At 37.8% G+C, this 23,865-nt stretch overlaps 1 protein-coding gene across 1 annotated transcript in view; it reads right to left on the bottom strand.

Annotated features, from left to right (window-relative positions):
- Positions 1–7,945: 7,945 nt before the first annotated feature.
- Positions 7,946–23,865, bottom strand: part of LOC124077643 (myosin-8) — a 29,785-nt gene continuing 13,865 nt past the window's right edge. Inside the window, exons 18-40 of the mRNA XM_046422099.2 lie at positions 23,042–23,129; positions 22,839–22,956; positions 22,374–22,497; positions 22,146–22,282; positions 20,224–20,479; positions 18,274–18,516; positions 18,017–18,193; positions 17,793–17,938; positions 17,623–17,713; positions 17,146–17,535; positions 16,400–16,526; positions 15,981–16,099; positions 15,658–15,854; positions 14,437–14,620; positions 14,188–14,353; positions 13,967–14,091; positions 12,776–13,084; positions 11,930–12,133; positions 10,646–10,771; positions 10,385–10,555; positions 10,115–10,219; positions 9,294–9,389; positions 7,946–8,227 (exon numbers count right to left, since the gene is read on the bottom strand). Coding sequence (XP_046278055.1) covers positions 8,078–8,227; positions 9,294–9,389; positions 10,115–10,219; positions 10,385–10,555; positions 10,646–10,771; positions 11,930–12,133; positions 12,776–13,084; positions 13,967–14,091; positions 14,188–14,353; positions 14,437–14,620; positions 15,658–15,854; positions 15,981–16,099; positions 16,400–16,526; positions 17,146–17,535; positions 17,623–17,713; positions 17,793–17,938; positions 18,017–18,193; positions 18,274–18,516; positions 20,224–20,479; positions 22,146–22,282; positions 22,374–22,497; positions 22,839–22,956; positions 23,042–23,129 — 3,849 coding nt within the window. The 3' untranslated portion in view covers positions 7,946–8,077. The remainder of the gene's footprint in view (positions 8,228–9,293; positions 9,390–10,114; positions 10,220–10,384; positions 10,556–10,645; positions 10,772–11,929; positions 12,134–12,775; positions 13,085–13,966; positions 14,092–14,187; positions 14,354–14,436; positions 14,621–15,657; positions 15,855–15,980; positions 16,100–16,399; positions 16,527–17,145; positions 17,536–17,622; positions 17,714–17,792; positions 17,939–18,016; positions 18,194–18,273; positions 18,517–20,223; positions 20,480–22,145; positions 22,283–22,373; positions 22,498–22,838; positions 22,957–23,041; positions 23,130–23,865) is intronic.

The following is a 23,865-nucleotide window of genomic DNA, read 5'->3' as shown; positions in this document are numbered from 1 at the left end:
CTGGCATTTACATACTGAAAATGTGCATTCCAAAAATTGATAAGGGGAATTCAAGGGCATTATTTAAATTGATTCTTATTAAATGGCAATGAGGAGATAGACATTACAATTTTACAGATGGGAAACTGAGGCTCAAAAGGTTAGGTGACTAGTCATACAGCTAGTAATTGGGAGAGTGGAAACAAACATTTTTGACTCCAAATCTGGCTTGTCTTTCTGTTAGAAGACCATTGCTCCTGGCTTTACAAGATCCCGTAAGACATTAATGCTTTCAGAATTATACACGCTGCTCTGAATTACGTATAAATCTCTCTGAAAATAACATGATTGTGTGGCTGGTCTGGGAACATTCTGTTCAGCGAATAAATCCTACCAGCTATGTCGGTTCAGTAAACTGGAGATTTTCCTGCCTGGCTTCATAACCTTGACAGATGTCTGTGAGAGTTAGGGTCTCCTTTCACTTGCCTTTGTTTTATCTATTAACCATGTTTTGGTACTTCAGTTGCTTAAAGTCTTACCAGAACTAAGGAAAAAAATGATGAACTGCTTTTAATTACTACCATTGGGGTCTTAACAATGTACCCTCAAAAAGCTACATCCTTTGTTGGACACAAAGTATATATTTATATTATTAAATATGCATGATAATGTAGTAACTAAGAATGGATCTTGAGTATTAGAATGTGTGTGAACCAAATTTTGACTTTACCACTTAAGTTATGTGAATTTGGGCAGTTACTTAACCTTTCTGATTTTTAGTTTACTATCTCTAAGATGGGTTCTGAGTCAATGAATAGTTTGGGAAGGGGCAGAATGGTTAGGGTCATGTCAATAGAAGGACCTGAGATTGAGGAATCACGAGCTTTTTCTGGACAATGCACCAACCACTGCCACGGACAGAAAGGTCTGGAAATTTGGTCAATGTTGTTCTTCTGCATCTTTTATACTAGGTGTGGTAAGACCCAGGAGCTAACCCACAGCCTGTCCATCATCCATCAAATCCTCTCTTTACACCCCTACACACAACTAGCATACTGTTCAGACAGCCCAAACACTCTTAGGTCAACCTCTTTTCCTCCCATACACAATAATAAAACAAACAGGGAGAATAAGAACCTGGATACGTGAAAGTAGGATGACAGTCATCCTGGTTGCTTAGGGCTGAGGGAGTTCTTGCAATAGAAAAGTTGGTGGGGTGTGATGGCAAAGTCCTTAAGCCTGGCCTCAAGATGGGGGCTAAGTGAAACCAGTTTGAGATCTCCTACCAAACTAGGATGTTGAAGAAATTTTCACCTGGAACTGCTGATTCAAAGCTGTATAAAGTACTCAGCAGGGAGCCAGCCACACAGCGAGAATGCACTCATTCGATTGCTTATTCATCAAACATTATTGAACAAATACTATGTATAAGGAAGATTTTATGTGCCGGGCTCTGCCCTCATGGAAATTACATCTAGGTTGTATGTTTGTGTGGGGACAGACAACTAGATATATACTAAGATGTCACTTAGTGATAAATGCTCCAATGGAAAGGAAAGCAGATTAAGGATATAGTGGACCTGTGGTGTCTACTTAGATGGATCAGTGACAGTTTCTCTGAGGAGGTAATATTTGAGAAGAACTAGTTCGCAACTGAAATGAAGGAGCAAGCCGCAAGAATGTCAAAGGGGGAAACAAAAGCAAAGACCCTAGGAGGTGAGTGTGGCTGGGCAAGAACAGAAGGCGATCACTGGTGCAGGATGAAACTACTGGTGGCATTGAAGTGGCAGGGGTCATATGGTTTAGAGCCTTGCAAATTAAAGTAAGCCCATTGGGCTGAATTCCACTTAGTACTTTTTTTTTTTTTGTAGTGCTGGGGATCAAACCCAGGGCCTTGTGCATGCTAAACACATGCTCTACCATTTGGCTTATATCCCTAGCCCTAGGACTTTATGTTTTAAATGTCAGTTGTTATAATAAAGACAATTTTATTTTTCCTTATCCTTTGCTGGTAGCTCTATTACCCGATATTTTTCTTTATTTAATGACATTTCATAGCTGTACAATTTATGGGGTACAATTTCATTATTGATGCATGTATACGTTGCATATTGATCAAATCAGGGCAGTTAGCCTATCCATCACCTTGTATATTTATCATTTCTCTGTGGTTGAGAATACTCAGAATCCTCTCTTCTAATTACTTTGAAATGTATTTTACCAGTAACCAGAGTCACTCTCTTGTACCATAGAGTACCAGAACTTATTTCTCCTATCTGTTGTAATTTTGTACCTTTGACCACCCATCATCCCCTGACGCCAACCTTGCTCCAAATTCTAGTGGCCATTTCTTTGAATTTTTTTTTTAATTTATTTTATTTTTATCAGGGTCTGGCTATGTTATCCATGCTGGCCAGGAAGTCCTGGGATGAAGTGATCCTCCTACCTCAGCCTCCAGAGTAGTCAAGTAGTGGAACTGGCCCTGATGAAGTCATCTATCCTAAGGTTCCACGTGGAAGTGAGGCCATGCGGGCTTTGCTTGCTCTTTTTCTGCTCAACATTGCTTCATTCTTTCGAACAAAAATCCTGTAGTGAACGTCTGCTTTTTCATTCAATAAATGAAACTATTCCAGGCAGTGGGGATTAAGTTTATTTTCTCAACCCCCTTACGACCTAGTTGGGGTACAGACGCGTGTGTGGTCACAACACTGAAAACACACGGAAACGGGGCGATCAGTTTTGAGGGAGACACACTACATCCGGGAGAGCGACCCCAGTTCAATTGCTAACAGGAGACAGGAATCACTTCCAGAGCATCAGGGGAGGGGCCAGGCTGAGGCAGGAAGTAACCCTGCGCCATGATTGGCGCTGGTCTGGAGGCAGTACCCGGTTTTGGTGGGTAGTGCGCATTGGAGGGTTCCTTAGGGACTGGAGTGCGATTGGCTTGTGTCGTGTGACCCCAGTGAGTGACTGTGTGAAGGACTGTGGTGGCGAGTGTGTAAAACCGAACGCAAAGGGAATTTGAAGGCAGGGCACGTGACATGACTGAGCCTGAAGGAAAGTTCTGGAAAATTCTTTAGAGTTTCTAAATCCCATTAAAATTTTTGCATGTATATTATCATAATATCGTATATTATATTGACATAGTATATGTCATAAAAAATCCAGTTTGGGTACTAAAATGTGTGTATAGCAATCTTTTTTTTTTTTTTTTTTTTTTTCAAAATAGTGGATAAAAAGGTTCCATTGCTGTGGAAGAACCATCTTCTCTGTGCATGCTTTTAACAGAATTTCTCATCATTTGAGCCCTGGTACCACCGCTCATCCTCTCCATTTCCCCGAGAGCGCCACGGGCGGGGTTTCTGTTGGGAGCTGAAAAAAACTGTCCGTCCTCTCCTGAAGGTCAGGTTAATGGAATCTAAGAAAAGCCTTGTTTGGGGGTGCAGTCCCTAAGGCGGGATGTTTTTTCTCTTTCATCATGGAGAGCCCCCTCCCCTCAGTCCCTGCTTGTGGCCTCCGGAAGCAGCATCTTGGTGACCTGTGGAGCCCAGGAGGGAGGAATCCAGTGGTAAATTCCATCCTTAAGTAGGGCTTAAGAATCTGCCCAGGGCTGCTGCTTCAGCTTCCCACTTAGGAAAATGTGACCGATGAAGTCTTCGGTGAAGGTGTTTGGGGACACTGATATGTGGAACATGTGCTCCAACCTCTGCCACAGCCAGGAGGCAGAATTTAAGTTTGCCCACTGACAGCTGCTGGGTGTTAGCCCTGGAATGTTAATCCGTACAGAAAGCTTGGATGAAAGGCCACAGCTTTTAGCAGCTGTGCTAATGGTCTCATCCATCAAATGACCCTCTCCCCTTCACCTTTCTGTTGTCAGTTGTGATGAAAACTGGATAGGAAATCTTAAGAGGCAGATTATTTTTATTTACTTTTTAAAAATATGAGCCTTTAAATATTTCCCAAAGTAATAAACACATTAAAAAATATAATGAACCATAATGAAGAAAAATTTTATTTTTTTCAAATTTATTCTTTAATTGACAAAATTGCAGGTATTCGTCATGTACTCCATGATGTTTTGAAATATTTTTGTGTTATGCATGTATTTGTATGCACACACATACAGTCACACCTATATGCATGCACACAAAAGGAAATATTTAAATGTAGCTAATTATAGATATTTTGCCTCCCATATTTATTTTGTGGTGAAAACACATACACTCTCAGCATCTTTCAAAAATAATCCATAATTCTTATTAATAATTATTTTATATAATTATAATGAATTATTAATAGTATAATAATTATTAATATTGTCATTAGGTATAGGAATCATGCTGTGTAATACATTTCTTGAATTTATTCCTCCCATTTAAATGTAATTTTTATCCTTTAAATAACATTTGCCCAAACAGCTCCTAAAATTTTATCACAGAGGTTATGTCTATCTTGGTTAAATCCCTTCCCACCATTTTCTAACATGTTTGTATGTGTTCCTAAACACATGCAACTGAAGTATCAGTTTGTAAGCACAGTTTTGTATTCTGCTTTTAGAACATATTTTGTAATTTTTTTGATGATATAAAGCACAGACCCTCCCCAATTTATGATAGGTCTGTGTACAGACAGAAGTTCTGGTTTTGCAAGTGTATGAAAGCCATACATATATACATATATATAATAGAAACTGAAATTTGAATTTTGGTCTTTTCCCAGGCTAATATGCGGTAGAACTGTCTCTTGAGTTGCAGCTCCCAGTCAGCCCTCTGATCACCAGGGGAAACAACTGATATCTGATGTCTTGTGTTTCTAAGCTAGGATGGTTGGTAGGTTAGATGTATTAAATGCATGTTTGGAGTAGGATATTTTCAATTTATCATGGATTCCTGGGCAATAACCTCACTGGAAGTCCAAGATTTATCATTTATGTTTACTACAAAAAAAGTAAAATGTGTAAATCTAACAAAATGCACAGGACTTACATGTTAGAAACTACAAAACACTGATTAAGTCAAGATATAAATAAATGGAGAAATAGACTGTAGTCATGAAATGGAGAACTCAGCATAGTAAAATATCAGTGAACTAATGAACCGGTTTACTGCAATTCCTTTCAAAATTTTTAATTCTGGCTTTAAAATTTGATATGCAATATTCAAGTGTTGTAGTATTTCCCTCAATGAAGAATTTTTAATAGCTTTGTGTAAGTATAATTGGCATGTAATAAACAGCACATTTAAAGTATACAGCCTAAGTTTGATGTGTACACACTTGTATAACCATCGTCTTAGTTAATAATAAGCATGTTCATTAACCCCAAGACGATTCTTGCTCTCTCCTACTGTCCTCTTTATTCTCCCTTAACTTCCCTCTGCATACCATTAGTTTTTTTTTTCTGTCACTATAGATTAGTTTTCATTTTCTAGAAATTTTATATATATGGAATCATACAGTATGTACTTTTTTGGAGAGGTGTTGTGCTACTTTCAATAAGTGTAATTATCTGCTGGGAGTGGTGGCACATGCCTCTAATCTCAGTGACTGGGGAGTCCATGGCAGGAGAATAGCAAGTTTAAATCTAGTCTTGGCAACTTAGCAAGACCCTATCTCAAATTATAAAATAAAAAGAACTGGGGATGTGGTTCAGTGGTAGAGCACCCCTGGGTTCAAACCCCTGTACTATTAAAAAAAAAGTAAATATTTTGAGATTTTTATTTTTTTGGGTAGAATTCCATTTATTTATGTTCCACAATTTATCCATTCATCTGTTGGTGGACATTCGGATTCCAGTGTTTGACTATTGGAAATGAATATGCTGTAAACATTTGTGCCCAAGTGTTTATGTGGATGTATATTTTGATATCTCTTGGATAAATAACCAGAAATGGAATGGCTGGCTCATATGTATAATTTATCAACTTTTAAAGAGCTGCCAAACTGTTTTCCAAAGTGGTTGTACCATTTTACATTATGACTAGTAGCTGTGAGAGGCCCATTTTACCACTTCTGGGCTAACTCTTGGTCTTTTAATCATTGAAATAGGTGTATAGTGGTATCTCATGTTTTAATTGGTATTTTCCTATTGACTCATGATGCTGAGCATTTTTCGGTTTTTGAAATTCTGCATGTTTTCTCTCCTCCTCTTCCATCTCCTCCTTCTATTTTGTTGTCTTCTCTGTCACCTTCTCCGTCTTCTTCTCCTTTGTTGTTTTCTTCTTTTTACTCTTTTGATACTGGGGATTGAACTCAGGGATGCTTAACCACTAAGCCACATCCCCAGCCCTTTTATTTTTTAATCTTAGACAAAGTCTCACTAAATTACTTTAGGTTGACCTTGAATTTGGCAATTCTCCTGCCTCAGCTTCCCAAGTGGCTGGGATTACAGGTGTATGCCACCGTACCCAGCATGCCTATTTTCTTTAGTGTAACATTTGTTTAAACCTTTTAAAGTTTTGGGTGTTTTTTTAATTGAACTTTTAGATTTGTTTTTTATTCAGAATACAAGTCTTTTATGAAGGATATAAATTGCAAAAACTATTTCTTAGCTTCTGGTTTATCTTTTCATTCTTCACAACAGTATTTAATGAAGAGCAGAAGCTTTAAATTTTGATGAAGTCCAATTTATTAATTTTTCTTTCATGGCTTATGCTCTTAGTGTTAGATCTAAGAAATTATTGCCTAATCTAAGGTCACAAAGATTTTCTCTTAAGGTTTACATTTAGTAGTTTTCATGATTGTGGTTTTGATTTCTTCTTTGACCCAAAATTTCAAGAGACATTATGAAAAATTTGTCTTTGTTTTTGTTTCAAACTGTTATTATTAATTATAGACATATTTGAGATTATGAGATGAACAATTTATACTGTAAAGGATTGAGATTGGTAGGGGTTGAGAGGTGGGGAAGATTAGATGCTAGAAGGTGGAAGAAGGAGTACGTGAAGTATAGTCTTTTCTAGATTGCATTTTTGTTCTACTGCTTTCCTTCTTTCTGAAGGCCGGCTTTGATATTGTACTTCTCCAAAGTTATTTTATCCTTCATCCCTCTTTTCATAGTTCATTCTCTCCCTCTATGTTCCCCTCACTCCTTCTTTCCTCTTTTCTTCTCGCTCTCCCTCTTTCCCTCTTTCAGCTAACCTACCTGAAAATCCTATGTGTGCTACCTTCAGTAAATCTAGAATTCATCCACTTCTGATCCTCTCCTAATGCTATTTCTCTGGTGTAAGCCATTGACATTTTTTAACCTTTTATTTTGCAATAGGTGCATAATCGGTTTCCCAGTTTCTTCCTTTGCTCTCTTCATTCTTTATACAAGCCAGCAGACAAAGTGATTCTTTTAAAATGCATGTTGATATCACTTTTCTTCTTCAAATCCTCCAAAGCTTTCCTGCTTCACTCTGAGGTAAAGGTAAAAGTAAGGCCTTAGAGTGGCACTCAGTCCCTAGATGATCTGCATCCCTGGTTTTTCTCTCATGTTAGAACTGTCTGTCTCATTCATTTCTTTCAGCCACATTGACCTTCTTCCTGTCGCTGCAGCTCACCCACTTACCTACTCTCTATAAAATTGTGACTGACTTCCTCTACTTTTAATTTTTCACTAGCACTTATCATCTTATACATTATATGGTTACTTACTTGTTTCTTGCTTTTCTCTCTTCTAGAATATGTTTTGTTCCCTACTTAGAGCGGTATTTAACACACAGTAAATATTTAATATCTATTTATGGAATGGTTAAATGAGTGGGTCTGTTTGGAGAGGTGTCATCAGAGAATGTTTTCCTTAGTAATTTGTAACAGTCTAGAGAAATTTAATAAAAATAAGCTCTACAAAAGATGTTAATATGTGTCTGTGGGAAACGTGGGGGAAGGGGCAGTGGATGGTAATGGAGGTACAAAATAAACGTTAAAATAGGTAGGTGAGAACTGTACCTGTAAGTAAATAATTTTCCAAATTAAAATATAAGTCTTTTAGTTAATAAATTTACCGTAGGTTTTATTTATTTAACATGAAGAGAAAAATGAACGTGATAAAGCAAGCGATTAAAAATAGCACATTTTGTGCATTTCTCAACCACTTGGCAACATCAGGCAGGTGTGTTTACTCTGCACTAATTTTTGTGTGCACCTCCCGGCTCTTCACTCGAAGTTTGTTGACCTGGGATTCTGCGATGTCAGCCCGTTCTTCAGCCTCCTCCAGCTCATGTTGGAGCTTGCGGAATTTAGCTAGATTAGCATTGGATTGTTCCTCCTAAGAATAGAGAGAGAATTGTGACTTTTGTCCTCATTGTACTTGTCATTACACAGGATTATTTCCTCTAGTCAGATACTTCTTTCTCATGTTCTGTTTGCCACATCTGACTTAAAATCTAGAGAGAATTCATAACTTCATTTTCAATTTTTACTTGAAAGAAGAAAAGGAGAAATAGTTTTGGAGTACAAGGGTCAGACTCTTGTCAAGCCCAGATATTATTCATGGTGCATGTCCTGGGCTGGAAAGGAAGAAGACCCAGATATTCCAATAGAGTTCAGTAAGTAAATGTAAGGTCAAATTATAACTTAGGAAAAATCCCACAAGTATTGTTTTGCCATGTTTGACTCAGCCTATAGAGAAAGGCAAGGAAGAGAAAGACCACCTCTGTTAGTTTGACTCATTGCCATTTGTGCCTCCTTTCCTTTTCTGTTCTCCTTCTCTTCCTTCCTTCCTACCCACCACATGTATCTGGAAGAGTTCAGGGGACAACCAGGAAATGTATGGCTGGAGAATCTTCCAACATCTTCCCCCCCCCCCCAACCCCCCAGTGCTGAGAATTGAACCTAGGGCTTCATGTATGCAAAGCATGCACTCTACCACTGAGCTACACCCCCAGCCCTTTCACCACGATCTTAAGGTAGCTAGAGCAGACACAGGAACAAGAGCCCCCATTGATGATACTGGTAGGGAGTGAACAAGTCACCAGTTCAGGTAAAAGATTGGTGTGGCTTTTAAGAACCATTCGTTTTGCGTATATCTGAAGGGAGAGGAATATTCATCCTGGTGTTAGAGTTTCTACTATATATTCTTTGCAGCTATCAAGTAAGTGGGTTATTTAGAACTTTCTTTATCCCTCATCCCTTACAAAGTGCTTAATAATAAAAATATATTCTCTTGAAGTCCTAATTTGCAATTAAGATCTAGGGGATAAATTCATATTTATAAATTCACCTTTCTTAATATATATAAATGGTAGATTCTTTGTTCCTTTTTTCTCATTAACACATTCTTTTAACCTCAGTAGGAATTTGCTTCTATTCTCAAGGGCTTAAAAAATACTTACAGCCTCCTCAGCTTGTCTTTTGTATGATTTCACTTTTGCTTGCAATTTATCCACTAAGTCCTGTAGCCTGAGAACATTCTTTCGATCTTCCTCAGTCTGCAAGTTTGAAAATGTGCATTCAACCCAAAGAAATTAGTCCAACTATGGGTAGTAAAATAAATTAGTTGGTATGATGGCAGGTGGACCAGGGGGAAACTTGACCGACTCTGAGGATTCCCTCATTGTATTAACAGTGGCCACTCTTGTTAAATGTCTGCTTTTTGCAGGCATTGTATTAGGGAATTACATACATCTTCTCTAACCCCTACCTCTCTTCCCTGGCAAGTAGATGCTGTTATTTCTGTTTTATAGATGAGGAAACTAAAGCTTAAGCTTAAGAGTGATCAGTAGTTTATTCAAGTTCAAAAATCAACAGGCCAAACTAGGATTAATACTCGGTTTATCTACTCAGTTCTTTTCTCTGATATGCCATTTCCCTTTTTTCTTCTCCTCTTTCTCCTCTTTTTCTTTCTTTCTTTTTTTTTTTTTTTGGTGTATTTGTGTGTGTGTGTGTGTGTTTTGGGGGGGATTAAACCCAGGGTCTTGCCCATACTTAGTACATGCTCTACCACTGAATTATATCTCCATCTCTGTATTATTTTCTAAAGACCTCCCTAATCTTCCTAGCTGAGTATATGTATATGATAGGAAACCATCTTTTACCCATTATATGTACGGAGGTAAGATGTATCTGTTTGTGAGTGCCACATAAATAGTCCCCAGGGTTTCATTTTCCCTCTGAGTAAGGGAGTCTGGATATTCTAGAAAGCTGTTCCCCTTACCTGGTAGGTGAGTTCCTTTACTCTTCTTTCATGTTTCCGAAGCCCTTTGACAGCCTCTGCGTTACGTTTCTGTTCATTTTCAACCTCTCCTTCAAGTTCACGTACCTGCAACCAAGAAACACTTGTAATTAGTTTATGGGATATTAATTAGACTACAACCTACTGAAGGTATGGGCTAGGTGTCCCTTGCCCCAAGATATGAATGGAAGCCATATGTAGGAGGCAGTGCTCCTTTTCCTTTCTCAAGTTCATAAAGATTGAAACACCCACCCTGGCCTCCAGTTTCTGGATCTGCTTCTTGCCGCCCTTCAGAGCCAGCTGCTCAGCCTCATCCAGACGGTGCTGCAGGTCCTTCACCGTCTGTTCCAAGTTCTTCTTCATCCGCTCCAGGTGGGCGCTGGTGTCCTGCTCCTTCTTTAGTTCCTCAGCCATCATGGCGGCCTATTTAGCAAATAAATCAAGAAAATAATGACACCTGCTGGTAGCAGTTACTGCAGGTATGTCAAGAAGACAAATGCACATCTTGCTCACATCAGTGATGGCTTTCTTGGCCTTCTCTTCTGCATTGCGTGATTCTTGAATTACTTCTTCCACTTCGCTTTGGAGTTGTGAAACATCATTTTCCAGTTTCTTCTTGGTGTTGATGAGGCTAGTGTTCTGGTAAAAAATGGCAGTGGAAATTGACAAGATTTTCAGTTTGCCCTTTTCACATTTTACAAATGTTTTGTTGTTGGCTTGATACCAACATTTCATCAAGCTTTAAATGTTTGTTCAGTGCCGAAATCAGTCATTTGCACAGTTTGAAACTCCTTCATTCTCTCTCCAGCAGTCATCTAATTTATGTATAAGGACCTCTAAAATTTAAGAATGCTCCTATTGATGGACATTAATTATTTGCTCTTTCAATTATATTTTAATAAGACATCACTAATATTCTATTCTTTTTAATTTTTATGTTTTGGTACTGGGGATTGAATTTTGGGGTGCTTTACCACTGAGCAACATTTCCCAGCCATTTATTTTTTATATTTTTATTTTGAGAAAGGGTTTTGCTAAGTTATGTAGGGCCTTGCTAAGTTACTTAGGCTGGCTTTGAACTTGTGATCCTCCTATCTCAGCTTCTCGAGTGGATGGGACCTGGCACTACTATTCTATCCTTAAAAGGTCAGGAATACTGTGTTAGAAAAGAGTAGATTCTTTTTTGTAAGTGCCTGAAACAGGAAGTTTCTCAGAAGGTGAGCTTTCATTGCTTGCTTCCTTGGGTAATTCTGAATTTGTTGAATTTTCAACCCAGTATTCTCAAAGAGAAGCAAAACTGCTTCCATGGATATCAGATAATGCTTGGAAGTGCATTTTTTTTGTGTGTGTCACAATGACTAGGAGTTGCTATTGCACTTAATGCCTGTGCATGTCAGGGATGCCAAAGATCCTGTGAAGCACAGAGACAGTGGATACAGTGAAGCCAAATATGGCAGTGGCCCTAATGAGCGCCCTGTATGGAACATTTTCAGAGTTTGGAGACACAGATGTCTTTACTCAAATTTATTCTACCTCATAGTTTTGAAGATAATCTGAAGAGGCAAACCTCAATTTTAAGTTAACAACAATAACAACAACAACACTTTTTGGTAGAGAATCTTAAAAAATAAAATAAAAAAGTTAAATAGGAACACACACCCAAATCACCCATAATCCCATCACCCGAAGGTAATGGCACTTGATATTTTAAAGCATATCTCTCATTCTTGTTTATATATCCATATTTATAGAAACAAATCTGACTGATCACTTACCAATAATCAGCTTTTGACTCACCTGGGTGTGGAGGAGCTGGACACGCTCGCTGGCATCCAGGAGCTCCTGTTCTGCGATTTTCCTGCTCCTCTCAGTCTGCTCCAATGTGGCCCTCAGCTCCTCAATCTCAGCCTGAAGCAGGTTGGCTCTGCGCTCCACGATTGCCAGCTGCTCCTTCAGGTCCTCCTGGCCCCGGAGGGCATCATCCAGGTGCAGCTGGGTTTCCTATTAAGTAAAAAAAAAAAAAAAAAAAGATTTTAGATATTATGAAGAGGATGGGAAACATCACAGGAGACAAACCAGAAGAATGTACTGGTACCAGGAACAGGAAATGACATGCATGTCATTTGAATGAATTTGAGAATGGTTATATTGCTTGCTTATAGAGGACATAGATTTTTGTTCTTTTTCTGCCTTTAAGTAGTTATTTAATGTGTGAGTCATGAATGTTTATCCTTGTGCATATGTTCTACATAGTACATAGTATCTGTTATCTCATTTGATCCTCACAGTAATCCCATGAGGTGGAACATTTCATTCTTATTTTGGAGAAAAAGGAACAGAAGTTCTGAAAGGCTAAATAACTTGTTAAAAATCAGGCAGCGACAAAACAGACTCAACCTAGGCCTGTCTGATACCAAATTCTGTGTATGTTTATACCTTAATCTTTGGGCTTCTCTTTGCTTTTCTTTATATGGTATCTTAAAATATTTTGTTCTATGTGCCTTTAATTTAGTTGCCTTCATACATTCAGTGACATAATTTGTTAAAAGACAAAAAAAGGGCTCACCCCTAGCAAAGTATTTGGGGAATGACAGCCAGGTAACTTCCTTGACTGGTCTGAGAGGCTAATGTGGACCCATTTACCTTCAGGATCCCTTGGGTATTCCTGTAGTTCCTCAAGCTCTCTGCAGCCAAGCGATTGGCGTGGTTCAGCTGGATTTCCATTTCATTCAGATCTCCTTCCATCTTCTTTTTGACTCTCAGAGCATCATTCCTGCTTCTGATCTCTGCATCCAGGGTGCTCTGCATTGTCTCCACCACCCTAATGTGGTTTCTCTTCAGCTGGTCAATTTCCTCATCTTTTTCAGCAATTTTCCTATCAACTTCAGACTTGACTTGGTTCAACTCAAGCTGGATACGCAGAATCTTTCCCTCTTCATGTTCAAGAGATGCCTGAACAAAACAGTGATCAATTAATAATGAAAAAAAAATGTGAGTATCTGGAGCCTATCCCATTGTGACCCAAACTTATTAATATATAAGTTTATCTAATTGTGCAAAGCACAATAGAGAAACCTAGGCAAAATAATGCTTTTGTTTATCCACTCACAAATTACATAGGACAGCTTTGTAATGAAGATGCTTTGTTACAAAAAGATTCTTTTTAGTAGTAGCAAAGTTGTGTGATTAAATTTAATGTGTAGTAAACATGAACTCAATCTGTTTTATAAATTAAAATGTTCATGATATACTAATCTGGTATAGAAACTATCATTTTAAAAATATATATTTCTCTGATTATATAATATATGTTCATTTTAGAATGTAGGGGCAATGTATAAGAATGAATTTAAAACCACCAATTGTGCCTCTACTGAGAGATAGTCATCTTAATGTGTTTTTTTCCCCATCTTAATATGTTTTCCCATTTCTACATATTTTTTACATAATCAAAGTTGTACATGCAACTCTGTATGCTGATTTTAAAAAGCAAATATTTTGATCTATCATAAATATTTCCCCATATTAATCCTATTTGGTGGCTATATGGAATGCCATTATATGGCTATTCTATAATTTTTTTTGTCCATTTTTGTCTTAAAGCTTTTCTTCTTTTTAACTTTATTTTCTTGGGATAAATCCTTACAATTAACGGATCAGAAAATTTGTGTTTTTACAGCTTTTGATAACCATTATCAGGTTGTTCTTCACAAATATCATACAAATTCAGATTGTCATCAGATCCATAATAATGTATAGATCTCATGGTACCCACTTTCAGTGTTTTCACTGATGTTTGTCTTGGGAGTTTTCTCACAACATAATTATATGTACCTCTGCTTCCTCTAAGGCAGCCTGAATTTCACATTTCTCTTGTTCCACTTGCTTCTTTATTTTCTCCAATTCATGGATTTGTTTCCCTCCTTCAGCAATCTGCTCTGTGAGATCAGAAATCTCCTCTGTGTGTGAAAAGACCAGGGAGAAGTAGTTAGACTCTAGAAACACAGGAAGGTCCTGTCAGGGCCGCATAGGCAGTGAGGGTCATGAGGACTCACGCTGCAAGTTCTTATTTTCCCTCTTTAGTGTTTCAAGTAGGTCCAGAGATTCCTCATAGGCGTTCTTCACCTTGAACAGCTCTGTACTGAGAGAACGGGACTCCTTCTGGGAGGCCTCAAGTTCAGCTTGAGTTTCCTCATATTTCTGTTTACATTCTGACAGGACCTGAGAAGCAATACATTGTCAGCAGATACATGGAGAAGGAAAACCAAATAACAAATTCATAAAGTTGAAGAAGGCTCGGCCACCTTGTCGAAATTCCTTTGCTTCTTATCGAGAGCTGCACAGGCAGCATTGGATCTTTCTACATCCAGCATGAGGTCCTCTACCTCATTCTGGAGTCGCTGCTTTGTCTTCTCCAGGGAAGCACATTTAGCATTCACAGCTTCAACATGTTCTTCAGCTTCCTGCAGACGCTGAGCCAGTTTCTTCCTAAAGAAGAAGCCAGGCAGTCAAGACCAGGGATAAAGTGAAAACCTCCATGGCTTCTCTCACAGTCCTGTTCAATACTTGCAAAACCCATTCTGTTTTCAAAACTGTGGGAGCCGAAACAGCTGTCTCGATTGATAAACTATATGGAAAGTTCTGAAGTAGTCAACAACTGAATTTATGTCCTTGGTATATCATTGAATTCTTAGAGGCTGCTATGGATGCTGCCATTGGGCCTTACTTCATTAGTAATTTGGAATTTTTAGGACTTTTGATTGGGGGTGGTTATGAAAATTATTATCAGGGAAAATCTGATTGATTTACATATCCTTTCTCATTTCAAAAAGGATTTGAGGCTAACTAGATATTTTATTGGGCAAAAATATACCCAGCATTATTTTCTCATACTTTCCATTTCTGTTCCATTTCCCCCCCTGAGAATAGCCAGTTTCTTCTAATTATATATATATATTTGGACCATCTAAAAAAGAGAAATTGATAGAAAATCAGGAAAATTTCTATAGTTTAAGCAAAGGCATGATTATTTTTTGTTTAAAATTTTCTACATTGTTGTTTTATTTATAATTGTTTGCAAGGATATATTCTTAAGATACAAAAAACTTTAGTTTTGATATTCAAGAAAATACTGGAAGGCATCTTTGGTATATAAAAAGTTTTAAGAGATGTGTTTGTCTACTCAGTGCTTAAGAAGGTGGGTTCTTGAATCAGAATATCTGGTTCTAATCCCAACTATATACATTTATTAAGCATATATCTTTAGGTTCATTGGTTAACATCTTGTGGCTTCAATTTCCTCATCAGTAAAATAGGGATAAGAATAATGATATAATATTGTTATAAAAACTAAATTAGTGGATACATATCCACTAATACAGTACTTGACACATAGTATACACTCAGTGGATATTAGCTTGTCCTATTTTTATATTATCAAAATAATCACAGCTATTTCTAGGAGTTGCAGAGTTGCACTACTAAGAGACTATGTCTTTCTACTCCTCCAAGTTCACAGCACATACTTGGCCTCCTCCAGCTCCTCCGTGCGCTGGATGGCATCCGTCTCATACTTGGTCCTCCACTGGGCAACCTCACTGTTGGCCTTGGACAGCGCCCTCTGCAGCTCGGCTTTGCCTTCCTGCTCCTCCTCATACTGCTCCCGCAGCAGGTCACAGTCATGGCGGGAGGACTGCAGGGCGTGGGCCAGGGCATTCTTGGCCTATAGAAATGGCAATTCAGATACTTTAGTTCATGTATTTAGTGATACTTAGTTTATACAACTTAAGTTGTCCCTATTGAGCATGCTTAGATTTGATTAATCAAGAAGATTAATGGTAAAACTCACTTTAGTTTCTTCCTCTAGCTGACGTTTCAGCTCCTCAATCTGTTGGGTAGATGCTTGTTTGCTCCTTGAAAGTTGAGAGACTAAGGCATCTTTCTCATCTAATTGTCGGGAATATTCACCTAAGAATAATTGAAGCAAAAGAATTTTTAGTGGCATAACAATAAGCCTCAAACTTCTTTGGTGTGTGTAATCTGCTTTTAAATATTGTTACAGAACTGGGAACTAACTAGCAGAACTGCCAGAAGAGGGTAACTAGTAAACTTATCTGCTCATCTTGCTTTTTTTCCTTTTTTATTCTGCCTAGAAAATTCTGATAGTTAGTTTGTCCTCCTCTGCATGGGGGTATTTCTATTTTTTCAGATCCCCTGAATCACTTTGACCTAGACCATAACCTTGGGACTCCAAACAGGTGCGTTTACCTGCTTCTGTCTGCAGGCGTGCCCTCTGCGCTGTCAGTTCGTTGATGAGCCGCTGCTGCTCTTCTTCCTTGGTCTTCAGCTCACTGACCTGATCCTCTAGAGTACGGCACATCTTTTCAAGGTTTACCTATGGGGCAGATGCCATGAAAGATAAAGATACTGAATGCAGCAAAAAATAAAAAAAATAAAAACGAAAGTTAGACTCTGATTCCTAAAACATTTTTAGCATGTATAAATTTATGTCGAGTGTGAGTAGAAAGTTATGTCAACTCTGTGGGATATGCCAGAGTTCAAGCATGGTGAGTACATAATGCCTCTGCATTGTTTGCTGTTGGAGACCATTCGTGTATTCCAATGATATTGACACTTGCTTAAAGTGAATTTTTAAATCCTCTTAGTGGGTCATAACCAGTAATTTTTTTTAAAGAGAGAGAGAGAGAGAGAGAGAGAGAGAGAATTTTTTAAACATATTTTTATTTTTTAGTTTTCGGCGGACACAACATCTTTGTATGTGGTGCTGAGGATCAAACCCGGGTCGCACGCATGCTAGGCGAGTGCGCTACCGCTTGAGCCACATCCCCAGCCCGATAACCAGTAATTTTTTAAAAAATGAAATAAAATGAATATATTAGGATAAAAATATTTTGAGTAGTGCTATAAAATGCCTGCAAACCATGTTTAATGCCAGAGAACAGTGGATGAGTATTTTTATGTCATTACCCTCATTTAGATTCAGTATTGAATACCTTGGCTTTGGAAATGGCCTCTGCGTTACTGCTGAGGTCATCAATCTCCATCTTCAGCTCACTCTTCTCTTTCTCCAGCTTCTGCTTGACCCGCTGCAGGTTGTCAATCTGCTCCCCAAGTTCAGCCACACTGTCTGCATGCTTCTTCCGAAGAGCAGCTGCAGTGGCTTCATGCTGCAGGGTGGCCTCCTCCAGGTCCCTGCAAAGTTTCTGGAACTCAGCTTCCCGCTTCTTGTTCAACTCCACTTGAGCTGAAGTGGCTCCACCAGCTTCTTCCAGTCGCTCACTGATCTCCTCCAGTTCCCGAGAGAGGTCAGAGCGCTGCTTCTCTGCTTTGGCCCTAGAGGCTCGCTCTGCCTCGATTTCCTCCTCCAGCTCTTCTATGCGGGCCTATGAGTGAAACAAGAACATTAACATCAACCCAGCTCAATTTTAGTGGTTTTGCTCTATAGAAAAAATAGAGGTGAGATGACTCACTTGCAACTCTTTGATCTTCTTCTGTAGTTGAATTTCTACTGCTTGCTCATCTTCAATTTTGCTGATCAAATTGCTGATTTCAAATTCTTTACTGTAGAAAGAATAAGTCATTTTAATACCCATATTAATTGCAAAATGGTATCACATAAATTTTTTTTTTAGAGTTTTACTTTTTAAGCTTTTCATCAAGTTGCTGTTTGTCATTTTCTATATCCATTGTGGATTCTTGGGCCAATTTGAGGTCACCCTCTAATTTCCTCTTTGATCTTTCTAGGTCCATTCGAAGTTTCTTTTCTTGCTCCAGAGACCCTTCAAGCTAATGAAAAAATAAACATGTTAAAAATTGAAAGTATATTTGATAAATATTTCAAAAGGCCATTAAAAATGTGCTTACATCATCCACTTGCTGTTCAAGCTTGGTTTTAGCTTTGGTCAGGGTGTTGACTTTGTCCTCCTCTGCCTGCAGGTCATCCAGGGTCTGCTGGTGGGCCTCTTGGAGGGCCTTCTTCTCCTTGGTCAGCTTAGCAATGGTTTCATCCAGGCCTGCCATCTCTTCTGTGAGGTTTTTCACCTATAGGGGTTAAGAAAGAGGTGACCTCTGCTACTGACTGAGAAGAACCTGGATACAGTACAACAGAGTATATTTCATACCTTGTTCTCTGTGGCATGCTTCTCCTTTTCAACCTTGGCCAGTGTCAGCTCAAGGTCATCAATGTCTTTCTTCAGTTCTGAGCATTCATCTTCCAGTTTCCTCTTCTTGGCAGTCAGCTCAGCGTTGATCTCTTCCTCATCCTCAGCTCTCTCCGTCACCTCTTTGATTTTGGCCTCAAGCTGGATTTTGTTTTTAATCAGTTGTTCACACCTTTCCTCTGCATCAGCTAAGCTATCTGCTTCCTGTGGAGAGATTCATTAAGACATTTAGAGAACTTGGTGTTGATTTTGAAACTTATTCTTTGCACAAAGTATTAGTGTTTTATTGAATTCTATTGAATTTTTCAGTATGAATATAAATTCCACTTTAAGTGAACCTTATTACATGGCCTGAAGAAATGTGGCTAATTAGACGTGAGATTTAGGTTCAGAAGTTCACTTGTCTCCATAATGATTGGATCATAGATGCCATTGACTCTGAAAAATAGTGTGTAGAGGAGTGAGAGACATCTAGACAGTGCAAAAGGAAGTCTGGATTCTTGGGCAAATTGTTTTATTTCTCTTATTCTTGTTTTTTTCCCCCTATATGTAAAAAAGGAGACTGGAATAAATGATTGCCAAGGGCCTTTCAGCTGTAATGTTCAAAGATGTTGATTAAATGAAATCAATTAGTTTTGATTTTGTTTGTTCCCTCCTCTTATCAACAACTAGTTGCCGGATTTAATTTAAAAAACAAAAGAAAAAATAACTTAAACACTATTAAGCATTTTATTAAGCTGAAACCTTTTTGACAGTCCATAACAACACTATAATTATTTAACATTTCCATTTCCATTTAAAGAATTACCTATTAGCTTCAAAATGAACTTTAGAATGTACACGTAATTCTGAGAAACTGTATAGAGAGCTTTGTAAAATTTTTTTATAAGTGACTGATTAAAGGACTCATATTAAAATCAATTCAGCCAACAACTTATTAGATTAACTCTGCCTCAGGGAATTTCTTCAACTTCTCACAGTTTGTTTTGTTTATATCTTACATTTTAAAAAATTATTTGAAAATAAGTGTAATAAAAAAGGGTGATAATGATACTCTTATGGTTCCTTTGATTTTTTAAAAATGGTGATATATTCAATAAGTATTCTCTAACTGATCATGACTATGGAAAGAGGTAAAGATAGGCTGTGGTTCCTGTGTTTTGAGAAAAGTGTAACTTTCATATAAATGAAACTATCAGAGGAAACATTGAAAATCACTTAAAATTTAGGAAAACTATCCTCTTTATAGCTTCCTTATGACATGTTGGGCTTGTTGAACTAAGGAAATGGGAGGTTATGTTTGTCCAGAATGCTGGTGACAAATATACTTCTCACCCTGACAGAACTCCTTGACTCATAAACAGAGGCCTAAGAACTCTTCTTTGCATCAAAGGAGGAATTGGGAGGCTGCATTGCTTGGCCTCCTTCTTTGGTAGTTCAGTTCAAGTCAATGCAAGTATGTTTATTATGTTTAATCTCAGGTGTTGAGGAAAGGAGGTATAGAGACAAAGAATATTAACTGTAATTTTTGAATTTGAAGACAATCTCATACACTTGTGTTTAGAAAATAAGACTATACTCTTAAGGCCAAGACAGTGCAGCCAAGACAAAGGAATAAAATACTTCACTGAGATCTGGGGGATTTACTTTCAATTAGATTCTATTGTGGCAATTAAATTTTGTGATGTTATTGAATAAATTCTTCAATCTTCCCTTTTCCCTTTTGTAACTTGGATGTAATTGTGCTTTTCCTTCCTCACATAATATGGGAAGATCAGGAAATACTTACAACAATAACATCAAAACCTGAGATTTTTTTTTTCAAGAAAAGACAATTTTGTTAGTTAGACTCTATGCTCATTTCAGATAAAGATTTGGTAACATAGAGTGTTCAGAATATGGGGTACTTACAGACTGAACCTGGAGTTGCAAGTCATTTTTCTCTTTCAAGAGAGTGACCATTTTTTCCTCCAGTTCCTTCCTTTTTGCCTCTGACTTGGCAAGTTCATCCTTGGTTTTCTGAAACTCTTCCTTCATGGTAGCCATCTCCTTCTCAGTCTCCGCACTCTTGAGGAGGGGCTTGATCTTGAAGAAGAGTTTCATCCAGGGCCAGTGCTTGACATTCATGAATGCACGGACATTGTACTGAATGCAGAAAATGGCTTCTCTGAAATGGCATAAAAATATCAGTGTTGCCAGGTACAGTGGCACATGCCCGTAATCCCAGCAACTCAGGAGGCTAAGGCAGGAGGAGGATTTTAAGTTCCGGCCAATCTCAGCAACTTAGTGAGGCCCCAAGGACTTAGCAAGTCCCTGTCGCAAAATAAAACATTAAAAAAGGGCTATGGATGTGGCTCAGTGTTAAGCAACCCTGGGTTCAATCCTCCTTACCAAAAAAACAAAAACAAAACAATATCAGTGTAGATTGATCCATTAGATGCAATATTATTATGACTATTGCACATGAACTGTTCTTTTAATGATAATCTTTGTACATGAATGTCAGATTCTGTATATGCAAAATTTACACACGTGTACTCTGAACACTCACATTCATAGTTTGCAGTCCTCAGCACAACTACTTTGCTAATAAGTTCTGTTCCTATTGAGCAATTCTTTTTTCTTAGTTTCCATCAAACTAGGATAGAAGCTGACTTTGGAGGGTAAATATTTGAATTTATGAGTAGCATACCCATTCACTGAAGGATCATTTGACCTATTACAGTGGTAATGATTTGGGAGTGGATGTAGCAATTTTAAGTTGCTTGTGTTGCTTGGCTCTTGCCATATGAATGTTAGCTGTGAAATGGAATAGGTTTATTTCAGAATTGCCCCACCTAAAGTGACCATCTGATTTGTCATCTCTTTCTTTAAATTTCTCTTTTTTAATCACCACTGAAATATCCACTCTTCTTTTGTTAGCTTCCTCAGATTATACAGTGGTTTTTTTAAATTCTTTTGAGGGCCTCAGTCTTATCTGCTTAATTAGATATTAATAATTGCTGAGTATTTAATATGAACTATGCTCTAAAATTTGTTTAATCTTAGGTAAAACTAAAACATAGTAATAGAATATACCCTTTCTGCAAAGTATACCAATAGACTAAAAGGGTTTGAGTAACTAGTAACAATGTGTATCTATATTCAAGTTTGTTAAAATGAAAATTCTATCTCTATAGGTCCAATTTTTAAGAACTACAAGTCTGAGAAGGCAGACACTATGGCAAAACCATAATGTAGACACATGGGAAAGCCTTGAGAACACTAGTAATGTGAACCTGAATAAGTACAGTCAAGCAAAATGAACGTAAGATGTGTGTGAGGAGAGGGAATGTGTAGATAAGCTTGGTGAGGTTAATTACAGAAAGGAGAAATGGAACTTTTAAATAGATAAATTTGGATGAGGGGACAGGACTTGTGAAAACATGAACATAAGAGATAAGTAAACTGTTTAGCCTGGCTGGAAAAGACTGTGTGGTTGGAAATGATAGATGAGGTGGGGAACAGAGAGGGCCTTGAAGCCAAACAAAGCAACTTGGATTTGATATGGCACACCATGGGGAGCCACAAACTCAGATATGGCTTGATGAAAATAGTGCTTTCTGCAAACTGTTTCTGTGGCTATATGTGACATAGTTGAAAAGGGAGAAATTGGAGGCAAGAGAAGTTTTGGAGGGAATTCAAGTATGAGCTGTGAAGCAAAAGCTGATGTATTATAGGGTTGAGAGGCACATGTTAACCACAAAACAAAAGAATTAGTGAATGATGACGTCTGATTGGGAATCTCCAGTCTAATTGATAATTATAGTCTTGATATTCTATATCATTGTTACCTCCTCTGTAACATTTTCTGGTATTCTACCCTCATTAGGAATCCTCTACAGACAGCTTGTGTTCTTGTTATAATCTGGGCCAACTTTTCATCTCTCATTTCTTCCAGAAGACCCAGAAGACCAGCTTTGAAGAAAACCTGGAGAAAGGAAGAGTCACAAATCATCCCCATACTACATGAGACAGAAGTGGCAGAAGGTACTTGGATCAGGCATAAATAAGTAACATACCTTGGTATGTCCAAATTTATACTGAGTATGATCAATATCGATAGAGGCCAGGAGTTTCTCAGAAGCCTTCTTGCTGTCAATGAACTGTCCCTCTGGAATAGCACTCGCATTTAAAACCTTGTATCTGTTAAGTTAGACAGATGAAGAATAGTTAGGAAGGTGTGACTCCAGATTCAAATGACACCAAAAAGAAATATCAATAAAAATCTTAAGAACAAAAGTCAAAGTAGGAAGTCTAACTGTTCTTTAAGGTCAGATAGTGAAACTATGATTTTCTGTTGCATACCTCCTTCCTATTGTTCTTCTAACCTGTTATCCTGTACTTTTACCTCAAAACTGTATTATTAAACCTCTTAATTTTATAATATATACCAAGAAGATTACATGAAATAGAATAACAGAGGACAGCAATTAAGATGATAAAATCTTCACAACGTTTGATTAAATACAACAAAGAGAACTGACCTTTGTTTAAAATCCCCATATAAGATTCTGCTTGGGAATCCTTTCCTGCAAATGCGGATGCCTTCCAACACACCATTACACCTCAGCTGGTGCAGGACAAGTTCATGCTCCATGGCACCTAAAAATAAAGAAGAGAATTTAACTTCTGGGCATTGAATTTTCAAACCTGTTCCTGCTTGATTATTTCATGCTCTGTTTCTTACCAGGAGTTTTGGTTTCGTTGGGAATGATACACCGTACAAAGTGAGGGTGTGTACTCCTCAGATTGGTCATCAGTTTATTTAAATTTTCCTAGAAAACCAAATAGAAGGGACTTGATGAGAAAGTTCTGTTTTGGATTTTTTAAAAAAATAATTATATGATACTCTCTTAACTAATAGACATATGCTTATGGAGCTTCAATTGCTCAGTATTTTGAAGGTCTCAGGATTCTATTTTGCTAAGTAGCCAGAAGGCCAGAGGGCTGGGAAGAAATGTAGACCTCTAAGGAATTAATTTATAACATCTAGGATCTGTTTGATAAACAGACTGCAAAGTCAGTAGCCTTGATACACAGGAAGTGTTCTCAACTGGGAATCAGAAGACAAAAGACTTAGTGGCCTTTCTCTGCCACTAATGAGCTGCCTGACTTTATAAAATCCCTTTTGTCTCTCTGAGCTTCATCTGAAAATAGTTGATATGATCCTTTGGTCTCTTTTGTCTCTTTCAGTGCTAATAGTTTTCACAGTTGCTAGCAGTTTACAGAGGTAACCTAGATTAACAATTGTTCAACTTTTTCGATTCCTTCCTTGAGTTCATTGTTCCCAGGGTCCTCTAACTTCTAGTTTTGTTTAGTTTTTTGACAAATCTAAAATTTTGAGATTTTATAATCTTGTGTGGATTGATCTTGGGTACCCAAGAACATGGTCTGCAGCATATGGGATAGTTATTCCAAAAATACAGTGATTGATTATGACAGGAGAGGATGTTTCATCCAGCCATAAAAATCTTACATATAAATATTGATCAGTCTTTCTTAGGCATAATC

This window comes from Marmota monax, unplaced genomic scaffold, assembly GCF_021218885.2.
Source record: "Marmota monax isolate L192 unplaced genomic scaffold, Marmota_monax_Labrador192_F-V1.1 WCK01_AAM20220418_F8-fsc00521, whole genome shotgun sequence".
Taxonomy (NCBI): domain Eukaryota; kingdom Metazoa; phylum Chordata; class Mammalia; order Rodentia; family Sciuridae; genus Marmota; species Marmota monax.
The sequence above is the reverse complement of the archived record's forward strand: the minus strand, read 5'-3'. Positions and strand labels throughout refer to the sequence as shown.